Source organism: Geotrypetes seraphini, chromosome 5 (genome assembly GCF_902459505.1).
Source record: "Geotrypetes seraphini chromosome 5, aGeoSer1.1, whole genome shotgun sequence".
NCBI lineage: Eukaryota > Metazoa > Chordata > Amphibia > Gymnophiona > Dermophiidae > Geotrypetes > Geotrypetes seraphini.
The window spans coordinates 48,994,812-49,010,995 of record NC_047088.1 but is presented as its reverse complement, the minus strand read 5'-3'; the positions used below and the strand labels follow the sequence as shown (position 1 = coordinate 49,010,995).

The 16,184-nt window shown below is 40.3% G+C and overlaps 1 protein-coding gene across 2 annotated transcripts in view; it reads left to right on the top strand.

Moving 5' to 3' along the window:
* Positions 1 to 5,527, top strand: part of HTR2C (5-hydroxytryptamine receptor 2C) — a 298,238-nt gene extending 292,711 nt beyond the window's left edge. For both annotated transcript variants that reach the window (XM_033946497.1, XM_033946496.1), the window contains one exon: positions 1,972 to 5,527. In XM_033946497.1, the coding sequence (XP_033802388.1) occupies positions 1,972 to 2,804 (833 nt within the window). In that variant the 3' untranslated portion in view covers positions 2,805 to 5,527. The remainder of the gene's footprint in view (positions 1 to 1,971) is intronic.
* Positions 5,528 to 16,184: the final 10,657 nt, after the last annotated feature.

Sequence of the window (16,184 nt, the reverse complement as noted above, 5' to 3'; positions counted from 1 at the left end):
TCGAACTTCACGGTATAGTGGTATATAAGAAATAAATTATTATTATTATTGGTCTGACCCAGTAAGGCTCCTCTTATGTTCTGATGTCGCTCGTAGGAATTCTATGAGTGTGTGCTAAACGCTAATGCATGCATGTTAGTCTATGGACATGTTAGCGTTTAGCGCATGCTAATTCGATTAGCGCACGCTAATCAGTTAGCGCACCTTAGTAAAAGAGGAAGTTAATGTTGGAACCCTTACTACATCCAAAATAGGAATTGGGAAGGGCTCCAGTGCTAAATTTTTTAAATGGCTGCATGCTAATGGTAATATTAACACATGGATATAAATTCAACAATTTTATGGCTGTTTTTAGCGCACGCTAAATTCAACAATTTTATGCTGTTTTATGGCTGTGTTAGAAATTAGCTTAGCACAGGGAAAAAACCATGTAAAGGCATGCTAAGCCTGTTTACTAGCACAGTTAATATGACTGTTGCAGGTAAGACTGGTGGCTTAGGAGACATCAACTTTCTATCCTGCTTTCCCCTGAAGCCTAGAGGCTGGCTGGGGATTGTCTGACAAATGGTGTCTCCTGGGCCACTGGTTCTGCTTCTTTTGCAGCTTATTGGCTGGCTAGGGAATGTCTGACCAGTGGGCTGCAGGGGGAGGTAGCAGCAGTAGCTGAGGAGACACAGCCTTACTTCCTGCTTTCCCTTGTAGCTGGAACAAAAATAAAAAGAATGACCTATGTTCTACATTATAACAGGAAAAGACCAGAACAAAACAGTAGTTTATGGATGACACAGATAAATTTTATTACAAATAATAAAAACATTAAAAGTAAAAATGTTAAATGTAAAAATAAAATGTTAAAAATAAAATAAAAATAATAAAAATGTTAAAAATAAAAAAATATATAAAAGTTAAACAAAGCACTACAGTTCATAAAACTAGCGCTTATCTGTGCATGAATCACACCTACATAGGCACTTTAGGCCATGCTTACTTTGGCATTCGACAGCCTAAAGCGCTTACATAGGAGTGATTCTGGCACCATTTTTTGTCATTTCTAACAGCATTCTTCAATTGACTTAGGCACCGGTAGGGCGCCTACCAGGGCCTAAGTTCTACTACTACTGTTGTAGCATTGAAGGCTCTGCAATTGATGCAGAACTCTGCTGCATGATTGGTTACTGAGATGCCTCTTAGAGATCATGTTAACCCTGTCATATTACATCTATAATTGGTTGTCAGTGCACGATTAGGTCAAGTTTAAAGAGCTTATGCTTATTTATAAGATATTGTGACTAGATTGTCCTCTGCCATTGCATGAACCATTAGTGTTTCATCAACCTTTGAAGGCCCTTTGATCCTAGGGGCCATGATCTCTTGTACATTCCATCCTTTTCAGTAGTTAGGAAAAGTGCCATCAGAAATCATGCAATTTCAATACATTTGGAGGTCTCAGGTTCTGTAAAACTGTTGAACTGCATACATGTGCAAACACTAACATACATTTTTCTTCTAGTGTGGCATAATGAATATTTGAAGTGACCTTAGAAAAATTCAGATTTATTAATTGGACATCTGTCTCATTACATACATTTAACATTCCATTGATTTTTACAGGACATACTGAAAGATGTTTTTAACTTTCCTATTTGTTGGGGCGGGGTTTAAGTCCATGGTATATGCAAGAAAATGAAATATTTTCAAATTCAAATTGGGAGCCTACTTTCACACCAGTGTAGTTTCACAGAGTGCAGTCAAGGACATAAAGTGTAAATGAAATGGAACTGGTCGTAGACTTTGACTATGAGTACTGAATCGTGTTCTCTTTAAAACATTGCAATCTATTTTTCCTTGTATAACTGTTAGATTTATTTCCCCTACAATATTATTAATTCATATCCTGGTGTGGGCGATGTGATTTATGCATTCAAATCTATCTTCATCACATTGTTTCTTATTTTCTTCTTCTCATTATAGGAATATCAATGCCGCTTCCAGTCATAGGCCTACTGGATAATTCAAGAATGTTTGTCAATGGAAGCTGTGTTCTGAATGACGATAACTTTGTTCTCGTTGGATCATTTGTGGCATTTTTCATTCCTTTAATTATTATGGTATTTACCTACTGCCTGACAATCCAGGTCCTGCAGAGACAAGCAACAGTGTTTATGTATGAAGAAGTACCAAAGCAAAGAAGAAGCAGCCTAAACTGTCTAAAGAAAGATGGCAACGCCGAAAACATTTCAATGATTCAGAATCACGAGGGCGCCTCACATTTAAACTCTCCTATTAATAAAGAAGGAGCTCTTTATCGTAAAGGAACCATGCAGTCTATCAACAATGAGCGAAGGGCTTCCAAGGTTCTTGGAATTGTTTTCTTTTTATTTCTTATCATGTGGTGTCCATTTTTTATCACAAACATCATGTCTGTGCTCTGCAAGGAAGCCTGTGACAAAGACCTTCTCGTGGAACTTCTGAATGTATTTGTTTGGGTTGGTTATGTCTCCTCTGGAGTCAACCCCCTTGTATATACACTCTTCAACAGAACGTATCGCAGGGCCTTTTCCAATTACATCCACTGTCAATATAAGAACAGTAAAAACTCAATGCTGAGGCAAAACCAGTGTAATAACATTGCCTCCACAGCACTCTATGGAAAGGACCTTAATTTAAATAGTTATAGAAATGGCAATGAACTTAACAGTATGGAACTTGATGAAGTAGAGGATGCTTTAGAAATGCAAGCTGGGACTTCAGAGCTATCAATAAACAGTTCTAATGTTGTCAGTGAAAGGGTTAGTTGTGTGTGATAAGAGGCCCGTTGCTATGGGTCTCCTCTGATTACACGTGTATAATATCTGCATACTAAAGGACAATGTAAATATAGCATTCTAAACCAAGATGATTTTTATATTCCATCTGTTCAGTGCAGTACTCTAAATCATACTTAGTGAAGTTTTAAGACTAAAAATACTACTGATTACAGATCAAGCTTAGTTAATTTGCACTCATAAAGCCAAATTCTATATATTGCACCTAAAAACCACCGCCAATTAGTGCAGGCTAATTGCAATTCTTTAAAAGTTATGCATAAGTTATAGAATCACGCTTAGTGCCGCTTAGCACCACTTACACGTGATCATTTTTAGATTTAGGCCCGGTTTTTCTTGGCTTAAATGAATGCGCCTAAGTTGGGCACATATTGGCACATATTCTATAAACTTGCACCTAACTTAAAGCCCATAATCTGCCCCTAATCACTGCCCCTTTTCAGGTACATGCTCTGGAACTAGCGCTTACTTTTTACATAATCGTGCGCGCCGAGTTGCGCACTTAACTTTTAATTAGTCCCAATTACAAAGTGTTAATTGCCAATTATCAGCACCAATTAGGCCAATCAATTAAGTTGTGTGCATATATCAGCTATTCACACCAATATGCGAGCACAACTTTAGGCGCTATTTATAGAATTTGGTCAGTATTTTCCTTTATTGCATGAAAATGTTTGATGCCTACCCCGGGGGGGGGGGGGTCTTGTAGAAACCAGAATGCCAACGCATTAATATTTATACATCAGAACCATAAAGATGCATTTAGTATGTCATTTTCTTTTTCAAAATAACAGCAACGCTACACTGGAAGTTAGATTCTTGCTCATCGTAAATGCGTACGTAGACCTTCACAACAGTCGGTCAATTCATTTCATCTGAACAGGAGATGTGCCCCGTGAAAAGTACCAAAAACACTGTGGAGAAGGTGACGTCCAAGACGCAGGCTTTGTTGAAAATACAGTCAATTAATCCACATGATGAGATAGCTAGGACCCAAGTGATTGGGGACTTTGGACCCAACACAGTCCATGTTTCGACAAAACTGTCTTCCTCAGGGGTCCCTGAAGGTCCTAATGCGGGAGAATCTCTCAACTGCGCAGTTTTCACCCAGGATCCTTTTTAGTCTTTAATTCACAAGTTTTTGTATATTACGTACCCTGGATATAATCCAAAGATAAGACCTGACCCTTAAAAAGATATGTAGACAGCATGAGTACGTTTGTATAATATACCTACATGTAACGTATCCAGCATATGCATATACCGTATTCTATATGCATGACACACTGCATAGTTATATTTCTACAGGGACGAGTTATTGATACTGAAAACAAACAGCATAGGTACAAACTCTCATAGGATCAAAGTCTGTGAGGAGAGTGTAAAAAAGAGCATTAACTGGCTGTTAACATGAGTTCACAGTGACAGCCCATATAATTACACCTCAATGAGTTTTGCATTAATTTGCTAGCATTAAAGTTAGCACATTAATATGAGCATTATTCCAAAAGCTGAACTCTAACTCCCTGAGGTTAACGGGTCTGTGTTCATTTTTACTCTTATTCACATGCGGTTTGTTTCTTTGTGGTAATAGATAATGAGCTGCATTGCATCTCATTGCCTTATTAGCATAATCTGCAACTCACACAAGCCATTAACAGGCATTAAAAGCATAGTTAGCGTGTGGGAAGTCGATTTTTGCATGCTAACTGTGCTTTTAACTCATGTCGATGCTTACAAAAGTGTTAGTGTATTCTGGTGCATTGGCTTCTATCTGTTTTTTCTTTCAGATCTGAAGTACTGTAAATACTGAAGAAAAATCATAATTATTTTTCTTTCCTTCTATTGCATAATTATCAGGGCAAGTGCATAGCACATATTTTACAGAAGATATCTAATAATGACGATGACGATGATGAAAACCATAGACTTTATAAAAGCACTAGCAATAAGTTGAATGATAGCTTATAGCACATGTGTGAATAGTTCATCATATTTTATTCAACAAAGGTAAAACACAGGCATTCACCTCAGTTCAGTACTATCCACTAACCTCATGCCGCAAAACAAGAAAATTCATTTTGATCTGAATGTTAACGGTTTAGTATAGGACATACACATGGCTCCTTTTACTAGGGCCTTAACGCGTGTAATAGCATGCGCTAAATTGCCGCGCGCACTAGACCTTAACGCCAGCATTGGGCTGGTGTTATTCCAGAAGCATACCGTGCAGTTTAGCGTGCCGTAATTGTGTGTGTGCTAAAAACACTAGCGCACCTTAGTAAAAGGAGCCCTCAGTTTTGTAGGTGTTCAGCCAATGTACACAAAAACTGTAAATACAATAAGCATTGCTATCAAGTTGATCCTCCTACAATGCATTTGGTTAGAACGACAAGCAACAGGGTTGCCTTATAGTCCTTATCTTATTATTCTTGTATTTTTATTCCTCGGAACACCTATGCTATTTGTTAATGTTATTCTTTCCAAAATCAATTCAACTCCATTGTGTGTGTGCGTGTGTGTATCTGTGCATGTATGTGCAATGCTTCTATTTATTTTTATTTTTCTGACTAAAGAATGTTCTCATTTTTTTAACAATAGAAATCTTTCACCCTACACATGAGCTTAAATAGAATTTATTTGAAACGTTTAAAAAAAAAATGTTGGTTAAACTAATAAATGTTTACTTTTTTTGCCTACAGTGCCTGACTTTTGTTCTTTGTTACTGTGTCTGTATATGGCTGTTTGGTGGAGGATGGGCTGGGGAGGGCTTCAATGGCTGGGAGGGTGTAGATGGGCTGGAGTAGGTTTTAACAGAGATTTCGGCAGTTGGAACCCAAGCACAGTACCGGGTAAAGCTTTGGATTCTTGCCCAGAAATAGCTAAGAAGAAAAAATTAAAAAATTTAAATTGAATCAGGTTGGGCAGACTGGATGGACCATTCGGGTCTTTAGCTGCCGTCATCTACTATGTTATATGTTATGTAATTTGCACTCGTTCATTCTTGTAGCTTTTACATTTTCCAGGACCAGTGGATCGTGTAGTCTCCCAGTCAAGGGTTGGCAGTAGGACCGTTCTTTTCTTTTGTTTATAAGATGCTCCTAGTGCAGTCAGCCGGTGCGGATGACTCTTCTCCATGCTAGCATCTGTCCTCCTCTCCCCACACCTCCCCTCTTCCCGGATCCCTCCACTGAAGCAAGTCGCAGCCAGATGGGCCTCCCCACATGCGCGGATGTCGACGCAATGACGTCATGCATGCGTGTGATGTCATCATGTTGACGACCACGCACTTCCGGGTGTCTTCCGGCCAGGGCACTGGATTTAGTGTGCCGCTGGCTGGAAAGTTTGCTAGACACTATCCTAGTGCCAGACTCTGTAAGAGCACAGTGACACTGGCTGCCCAATAGGCATATTGCAAATATTGCTGTAGCTATCTTCTTGTCGTGCTACATAACATAGAACTGCTATTTTGCTATTAGATTTTGCATCCAGTTTTATTAACTTTTGTTACTCTGACTACAGTTGTTTGCACTTACTGCTGTACAGTAAGAGTAATAGCTCTCTATTTTTGTTCTTCCAGGAAAAAAAATCTCATATGAACAGTATGAACAGCAGAATCACTTACTATAGCAAAAAGAGAAGAAGGAGTTTTTTTTACTGTGAGAAAAAGGAAGAAAAACTGTTAGATAAAGTGATGTCCTCCAATGCTATATATGACACCCAAAATTGGTTGCCGATACAAGAAACATAAGAATAGCCTTACTGGGTCAGACCAATGGTCCATCAAGCCCAGTAGCCCATTTTCACGGTGGTTATGAATACCTGGCCAAAACCCAAGTAGCAATATTCCATGCTACCAATCCAGGGCAAGCAGTGGCTTCCCCCATGTCTTTCTCAATAATAGACTATGGACTTTTCGTCCAGGAAGCTGTCCGAACCTTTCTTAAAAGGTCCAACTAGATTGGCTAATTAGCCAATTAGTACCAGTAATTGGGTTCTAATTGACACTAATTGGCACCAATTTGAATTTGGATGCACTTCTTATTACATGCAATTCTATAACAATATGCGCCCAAAGCCTATAACACGCAACCTAAAAGGGGGTGTGGCATGAAGGGGAGGTGTATTGATGTGTCAGAGATGTTCCTAAAATTTACATGTAGCGTCATAGAATACTGGGCATGTGCAATGGGCATTGGGAATTGCTGGTTTCAGCAAGTGTTAAGTATTAGTGCCCGAACCTGGACACCAAACTCAGCATTCAGGCCCAGATTCTAGAAAAGGAAGTTGAAGTTAGGTGCCTAGATAGGCACCTAACAATTTTTCAACTAGGCTTAATCGGTGCTGATAATTGAAAAGTGCTATTAAAAAGTAATTTTAAAAAATAATTATCTTAAAGGCGCCGAACCCAGTAGGCACCTACCACTTCGAGGTAGGCATCTACTCCAAGATGCCTATCAGAAAGTAGGTGTGGTAAGGGGCGGATTCTGGGTTGGTATGGGGTGTGGTTTGACTTAGGCACTGAAAGCGCCTAAATTAGGTGCAATCATTTAGGCCAAGAAAACCCTGGCACAGATGGGAGTGCGCCTAAGTTTTCAACGCATACAAATGCCTAAGACAATTCTATAAACAGCGCCTAGCAGATGATTGACAATTGCACTCAACAGTGCTGTTTATAGAATCAGGGCCTCAGTGGTATTTTTATAATGGGTGAGCAGGAGGCAGAGAGATAACAAAGCAGTTTTAAATGTCTTTGTCGTGGGAAAGGAAGCCCGAACCTCTGTTAAGTCCTGTCTGGTAGGTGTCAAATATTTCATCATTTTAATTTCAAAGGTCTTACATTCTTGGATTGTCTTAAAGTTCCCTTTTAGTATTCTTACCATAGAATCATTGGTGCAGTGATCAGTTTTTCCAAAGTGTTTTCCGACAGAAGTGGCATCCTGGTTGGTATTGCAAATTTTTATATCTTATCTATGTAAGTTGATTCCGGTCTTTAGCACTGAGTGCCAATTTTTTTCTGGGATGAATCTGAGTGCCATTTATTGAATCTAGGCCATATATATTATTACTTTTGCTAATGATCTTGTTCCTCTTTTAAATATAAGTAATAATTACTGAGGCCCGGAATCTGTAACTGGCGCCGATTTTTCAAGCACCAGTAAGCATCCAAGTTCTGTAAAAAATGACATTTTAAGCTGAGTTTTAAGGTGCCTACTGGCACCTAAAATATCAGCGCTGGTATCGCATCTCTATAGGTGCTTTAAGCCGCCTAATGCCACTGTGAGCATGGCTTATGCCAGAAGTGGCATTAGGTGGCCTCAAGCGCCTCACAGAGGAGCAATTCACAACAACAATAGGAGCCAGAAATGTAGGCCTGGAAAAAGCTGGTCTACTTTTCCGGCGCCTACCTTTCCTGAACATATGATTCTGTACCCGCCACTGTTTCATGATTGACGCATGATCAGTAGCCGCTTTTAAAGCGACGGCCGACAACGGTGTCGGTTACAGAATCTGGGCCAGAGCTCTAATATTTTTGAGACCTTTTGTAAATATTGTTCTTGAAGTTTTGTTTTATAAGGCAACTAGAGTTTTAGGGCTCTTTTTACAAAGGTGCGCTAGCGTTTTTAGCTCACGCACCGGATTAGCACACGCTATAGCACGCGCTAGCCAAAAAACTACCACCTGCTCAAGAGGAGGCGGTAGCGGCTAGCGCATGGGGCATTTTAGCACACGCTATTCCTCATGTTAAGGTCCTAACGCACCTTTGTAAAAGGAGCCCTTAGTTTAAAAGGACATTTCCCTTTTAACACTCTTATAGGGACCTCTCTTTTGCTTATCCTGCCTTAGACTGTGCTCTCTCATCAGGATGAAGGCATGATTGCACTTTCTTCTCTCATATTCTTGATTTTTGCTTCAAATATGACTTTTGTCTCCTTACTGGTTTTTCCTATCACAAGTTGGTTTGTTTTTTTGGGGGTTGTTTTGTTTTTGGGGGAGGGGGGTTGAAGGTCAGTATCCTGTTAACTTTCAATGTTCCTGTCCCTTCAGTGTACACTGTGATCTGTAAAATCATAGAACTTGAGGCGAGCAATGAAGCTGAAACATTGAGATCTCAGTGAAGAAATGATTTTATCTAGTGTTGTAATTCACTAATCAGATTTTAGATGTCAGGTCTTCTAGATTGTCCGCTGATTGCAAACGCTTAAAAGCTGAAGACGAAATGTACCCATAAGTAGAACAAAATGATCAGCTTTTGTTCTAATCATAATTAACTAGCAACATGAATGGCAAAAAAAATCTATAGCCTGCAAAGAAAATACAATATCTCTCTCCCTCTATAGGAACTGATTTGGGCCTCTTTTCTTTTCATAGAAATGTGCTGAAAAGGTTTTATTCTGAATGCTCTTCAGGCAGGAGGAAAGGTTTGATCATGTACTTGAATAATGAGAATTTGATACAAGCTTTGATTTAAAAAACAAAACAAAACGTGTTTTGGACAAAGCCAAATCATATCAGTAAAATAAAAGCATATAATTGTGTTGGGGTACTTAACATACTCTTATCACACTTCTCATATCTCATAGTAACATGGTAGATGACGGCAGATAAAGACCCGAATGGTCCATCTAGTCTGATTCAATTTAAATTTTTTTTAATTTTTTCTTTTTAGCTATTTCTGGGCAAGAATCCAAAGCTCTACCCAGTATTGTGCTTGGGTTCCAACTGCCGAAATCTCCGTTAAAACCTACTCCATCCCATCTATACCCCCCCCCAACATTGAAGCCCTCTCCAGCCCATCCTCCCCCAAATGGCCATATATAGATACAGACCGTGCAAAATCTGGCAACCCTACTTCTTTTTTTTTTTTTATTATAAGCCCTCCAGGGTCAGAAAAATATCTACTGTGATTTCTCTTACTCCCTCGAGTAAAGAACAGCTCAATCAGAGCACTTTTTTGCAACCTTGATGTTCCAAGTACTAGGCTTAAATATGAATGTCCATATTTTTTGGCATGGCCATCCCTTCCCTTTCTGCAACTGGAGTTGGACATCCATGTTATGGCCCCTTCCTAGCCCCACCCAAAACACACACAGGCCATGCTCCCTTGCCCTATGGACATATTGCAGTTTTAGGTGACCTTATTCTATCTATATAAAATCAGTATTTGAATGTCTATGCAATATGAACATCTAAATGCCAGTTTGCAGATTTCCAAAACAGGAACAGAGCTTTTAAAATGACCATCACAGCATATCATAAAATTGACAAATTGAGCAGCTATCTCAAAATCCTTAGTAAGAACCTTTTGATCTTGAGTATATCTTCAAAAAGATATAAAAAGGATGGAGTCGATCCAGAGGAAGGCTACTATGGAACTTCAGGAAGGCCATGAAAACCTTCCTTTTTACAAACCCAGCTCCTTAAGCTTATGTCTGCCTCCCTGGCTGACCCTTACGTCGGACCACCGGACCAAAAACCCACCATTTTTCAATGACACACAAACGTACAAAGCTATTGTACCTTATGGGCTCCTTTTATCAAGCCGCGCTAGCGGTTTAACGTGTGTAATAGTGCACGCTAAACCGCCAGCTGCTACCGCCTCCTCTTGAGAAGGCGGTAGTTTTTGGCCAGCGTGGGGGTTAATGAGTGATGAAAAGTCCATACAGAAAATGATGTAATCAAAACCACCATAGGCTATGTCTTTTCGGAACATGCTGCAATTTTAAAGCACCCTATGTCCACTAAGTCTATATTTCCAAATCTGTATGTTATGACTATACTGTAAAAGTGGAAATTTATACCTCTATGTACACCAACTTTGTTTTTTCCCACCAAAGTTTGTCTTATTTATACTGTGAATGCACTCTTGTAACCCATTCTGTACTCTTTTGGGAGGACGGGCTAAGGCGTATGGGGACAGATTTAAAGATCTCAATCTATATACTTTGGAGAAAAGGCGGGAGAGGGAAGATATGTTAGAGATGTTTAAATACCTATGTAATGTAAATGCGCATGAGTCGAATCTCTTTCATTTGAAAGAGGGCACAGGATGAAGTTAAGAGATGATACGCTCTGGAGTAATCTAAAGAAATACTTTTTTACAGAAAGGGTAGTAGATGCGTGGAACAGTCTCCCAGAAGAGGTGGTGGAGACAGAGACTGTCTGAATTCAAAAAGGTCTGGGATAGGTGCACGAGATCTCTCGGAGAGAGAAAGAGATAATGGTTACTGTGGATGGGCAGACCGGATGGGCCATTTGGCCTTTATCTGCCATCATGTTTCTATGTATGAGGTCTAATTGCTGTAAAGAACATTCTGGACTTCTTGGTTCTGAGATAACTAGCCAAACATCTGCCACATTTCTTACTTTAGTGAAATAGGAGACTTGGTACATAAGAAAAAAAAACTTGTGAGGTGGCTTGCTCAATTAAAATCATGTTAAAGCACATGTAACCTTTTAAATTTGAGGTGGCAGGCTGTTATCTTTACTACTACTATGTCTTTTCTCTGTCTCAGTGTTATGCAGCAAAGCCTCTGCTCTTGCTCTGTTGCTTGTTCATGTACACTGCAAAACTAATTATCTTCTCATGCAGGGTGGCTTTGAAAGCATCCCAGACAGTCACATATGACATATTTAAGCTCTCATTTTGTTCAAAGTATTCTTTAATTACCTTTGTGACCAGGGGCCATGTTAGGGGTTCCCCATCCTCTCTCAGCATCGTGGTCTGAAATGAAAGAGGTAATGAATTGAGTAAGGGTGGTTTGGAAATAGAAAAAACCGAAAAGCATTTTTCAATGGGACGGAGCACTCTCCAAATAACACCTAAGCCATAATGGCTCTACAAAGAGTGTAATTCTATAATCAAATTAAGAGGGAAATTCAAAAATGGGTGCTAAACAATTAGTGTGCAGCCCCTCAATATCTCTCCTCTCTTCTTTCTCCGTTCCTCAGATAAGCTGCTCTTAGCTGTGCCCTTCCCTGCAACTGCTAATTTCTGACTTCGTTCCCAGTGGCGTAGTAAGCCTGAGCAGCGCCTCTCCCATCCTGTTCCCTGCCCACCCCCTGCCGTGCACATGACCCCTTTCCTTTCCTTGTACCGTTTTTAACTTTCCCAGTATAAGCAGCATGCCCAAGTCGATGTTGGCTCACCCTTTGACATCACTTGCTAGGTACGGGACCCAGAAGTGATGTCAGAGAGAGCACCAGTGATGACATAGGCAGCAACCTTGTGCCGGGGAAGTATAAAAGGTACAGAGGAAGGCAAGGGGCACATGCATGTGGCAAGGAAAGGAGAGGAGGCGGAGAGGAAGGATGCCATGCTCTTAGGAAGACTATGCCTGGGGTGGACTGCAGCCCCCACTGCATCACCTTTCTATGCCACTGTTCATTCCTTTCATCTAGCTGCCCCCTATGCCTGGAATAAATTACCTGAGTTTTTCCGCCAAACCCTTTCCCTTCCCTTGTTTAAAAGCAGACTGAAAACCCACCTTTTTGATATAGCCTTCAATCCTTAACCCTACTCCTCTGCCCTCCAACCCAGCCAGCAGATTAACCGTTCCCTTAACTGTATCCATGACATCCTGTTTGTCTTTGGGAAGCAGATGTCATAATGCCTCCTTCCACCAATAAGAGACAACGTCATCAGTGATGTCGCAATGGCTTGATTGTCCTGTACTCCCCTCTGCCCTCCAACCCAGCCAGTAGATTAACCGTTCCCCTTAACTGTGCATAAGGTAAAGGAGCATAATCTGGGCATGTCTTTGGTGGGACTAGGGCAAAGCAAAAGATATATGTGCATTCCCCACATTTATGTCTACAGACATAAACATTGAGATTTACACCTGCTCCCAGAGATGTCTAAGGGCTCCTTTTACTAAGGTACACTAGAGTTTTTAGCACATGCACAAGATTAGCGCGTGCTATAGCATGCATTAGCCCAAAAATTACTGCCTGCTTAAAAGGAGGCGGTAGTGGCTAGTGCATGCGGCAATTTAGCGTGCGTTATTCCGCGCGTTAAGGCCCTGATGCACCTTTGTAAAAGGAGCCCTAAGTTTTAAAAAATTGCACATTTTCTACAATGTTCTATTGGAGTTATTAGGGGTGTTTTTTTGTCCCTCCCTCTCTCCATTGATGTAGAATGGTACAATCTTGCTATTGTCAGTAGAAGTGGGGCCCCATAACTGTGAATTGCCTTGCCTTCTCCCTAGGTATTCATGGGTAATCTGACATGAACCATGTTTACACTGCTTTGTCACTGAATTCTCCTGCCACAGCCAGAGACCTTCACTGTCCCTTAGTAACTGAGGGAGAAAACCATTCATTTTTCTATGTAAGTGAATTTGTTATTCTGGTTAGGTCCTGCCCCCCTTGGGTTAAGCAGCAGGAGTATAACTATGTACTGGTATTTTTTTAGGGAAGCTTCTTTGAAACACTTTTCTTTGGATTTTTGTTCTGATATTCCATCTCTGTGCACTGTGGATATACTGAATAGCCACAAGTCTCTGCAGGCCAGACCCTTCATTGCCTCCTCCCTACACATGGGAGGTTAGAGACTGCCATGAATACCATCCATCTGTAACCAGAAGTTGTGCGAGCTGATTATTCTGCTGGCATCATATTAAAGGTATCTATCGTATCCTATTTTCTGGGTAAATGTGTGAGTTCATATCTATGTACTGTACATTTGTCATCTGAAAATATAACAGAACTCAAAAGGTACAATCTAGATCACACAACTGCCCCTGCAGTGTCGGGTCTCTTCAATGTTTTAACTACAACCTCATTTTGGCACAATCGGCGACTGTGTGTTCTAACAGCTTATGAGATTCTTTGTATTTACTCTTGAGGAAGGCATGGTGATGTCGAAACATGGTACCATGTTGGCTTTTGTAAATGCATGAATTTTATGTACAGTTGTGATAATAAAACAGTTCTGGAGATATCCATCCAGGAGAAGAGTCATCTTTTTCACCCCATTTTGACTTTTTTGGGTGGATACTTGTAGGATTGAAGCTCTGTTTTGTGTGTGTGTGTGTGTGTGTGTGTGTGTGTGTGTGTATTTTTCTAAAATGGATGTTTTCATCACACATAAATAGTGCTTAAAATGTCCATTCCTCAATATATTTCAGAACAGAGTCTACAGTATATGGGCAGATCCTGGATGCCCTTACCTGGATGCCTTAATTCCAATCTGTATGTCATTTCTAAAATTCTGTACCACATGTTATTATCCTCAAAGATGATATTATCTAGACCAGGGGTGTCCAACCTGCGGCCCCGTGAAGTATTTTGTATGGCCCTGGTCGAGGGCGATGCAGTGTTTTCCTCTGCTGCCCCCTGGGTGTTTACCATTTTGCTAGCTCCCTCCTCTGTCTTGCTGCAGCGTTTGCACATTTGTGCAGCCCAAGAAAAAAATTTTTCAGCCAATGCGGCCCAGGGAAGCCAAAAGGTTGGACGTCCCTAATCTAGACAGTGCAGTAGCCTAGCTGACCAAATGCTTTGAAAATGACCCGTCCATTCCCTGAAATAAGGCCACTCCAGTGGCATATACTGTATGGTTATTTGACAAACGATAAAAGGTTGAAAAACTAAGGTCTCCTTTTACTAAGCTGCGGTAGTGTTTTTAGCATGCGCTAACCCCCCCGCACTACACGGAAAAACTAATGCCAGCTCTATGGAGGAGCTAGTGTCTAGCATGCGTGGCATTCTAGTGCCTGCTAGCGCAGCTTAGTAAAAGGAGCCCTAAGTTTCACAATCAGACTATGTGGCAGTTCTATTCAAAAAATATATTCACAAATATCATGCCTCTGAATTTGCCCCAAGGTGCAACCCTAAGCCAAAACCAACATAATACTCATTACTTCCTGCTTACAATAATATAACAATAAAAAAAATATCTGTTCTTCTTGTATGTAGGGCAGATTTATCACAAGCCCTTCCAAGTTTCTATCAATATACTGTATATCAGTGGTCTCAAACTCAAACCCTTTCCAGGGCCACATTTTGGATTTGAAGGTACTTAGAGGGCCTCAGAAAAATAGTCAATGTCTTATTAAAGAAATGACAATTTTGCATGAGGTAAAACTCTTTATAGTTTATAAATCTTTCCTTTTGGCTATCTTAATAATAATATTGTAATTTATAGCTAAAGAGACATATGATCAAGAAACTGTTTTATTTTACTTTTGTGATTTATGATAAACATACCGAGGACCTCAAAATAGTACCTGGTGGGCCGCAAGTTTGAGAGCACTGCTGTATATGTATATTAAAATTTGATATACCACTCCAGCATTTTACTGACCTAAGCAGTTTACAATGCAATAATTGATTAATGAAAGGAACTCCACTTAAGATAGGAAAGATTGAGAGATGTGTATATTCTAACAAGTATTGAGTGAGGATGAAAACAAAAATTACCTTAGAAATAAAGTAATAATTAATTCTAAATTAAAAATATTAAAAATTAAATTAAAAAATAAAATAAATTCCTGTCCAGTCCAGTGGAGACAAAGAGACCACTCGATGCTGGAAAAGTATGGCAGGCAGAAAGGGACTTGGAAGATAGTTATATCTGACATTGTTCCCACAAGCCATGTTACTTTTAAAGGGAACAATTCTTTAAAGGTCACTAAAAGATGTCAAGATGCCATAAGTCAGACCAGCCATTAAGATGCATGAGTGAGAAAGCGCTTTAATTTAGCTGGGTGATAATGAGATGATCTATTAAGGACAGAATCCAAGAGGAAATTAAAGTCTCCTCCAATCAGAGTATTTACAGAAAGCAATCAGGTGCCTGAGGAATTCAATTGTGGGAAACATTTTTGGATCATCATTATTTGTGACATGAATTAATATGGATTATTGGTTTTCCTTGCATAATCACTTCCAGGTGAGACCACCAATCTTCAGGATCATATACTGTATATGAGTAAAGTATTGAAATGGAAAAATTTCTGAATAATAACCCCTTTATGGGGGTTTTTTTTTGTCTTTGTAAGGTGCAGCATAGCATTGGTCAAACCACTTGCCAGCAGTGGCGTACCAAGGGGGGGCGGCAAGGCCGGGTGCCAGCCCTGAAGGGGTGCTCCCGGCCTTGCCGTTCAGTCCCCCCACACCCCCGAAGGACCGCTCGCCCCACTGACCTTCCTGCACCACCTGTGAAGCAGCAAGCAGCAGGATCGCGAGGTCAGTTATCCCTGAGCTGCTTGGGCGCTGCTTCCTGCGCCGCGGTCCCGCCCCTCCTCTGACATCAGAGGGATCTCTTATCAGTATCTCCTTCTGGTCCAAGGAAGGAAACTTTATTATCCTTAGCATTGACCTACAGAATATGTTTGTAACAGTGCTGCTTGTGTGGCA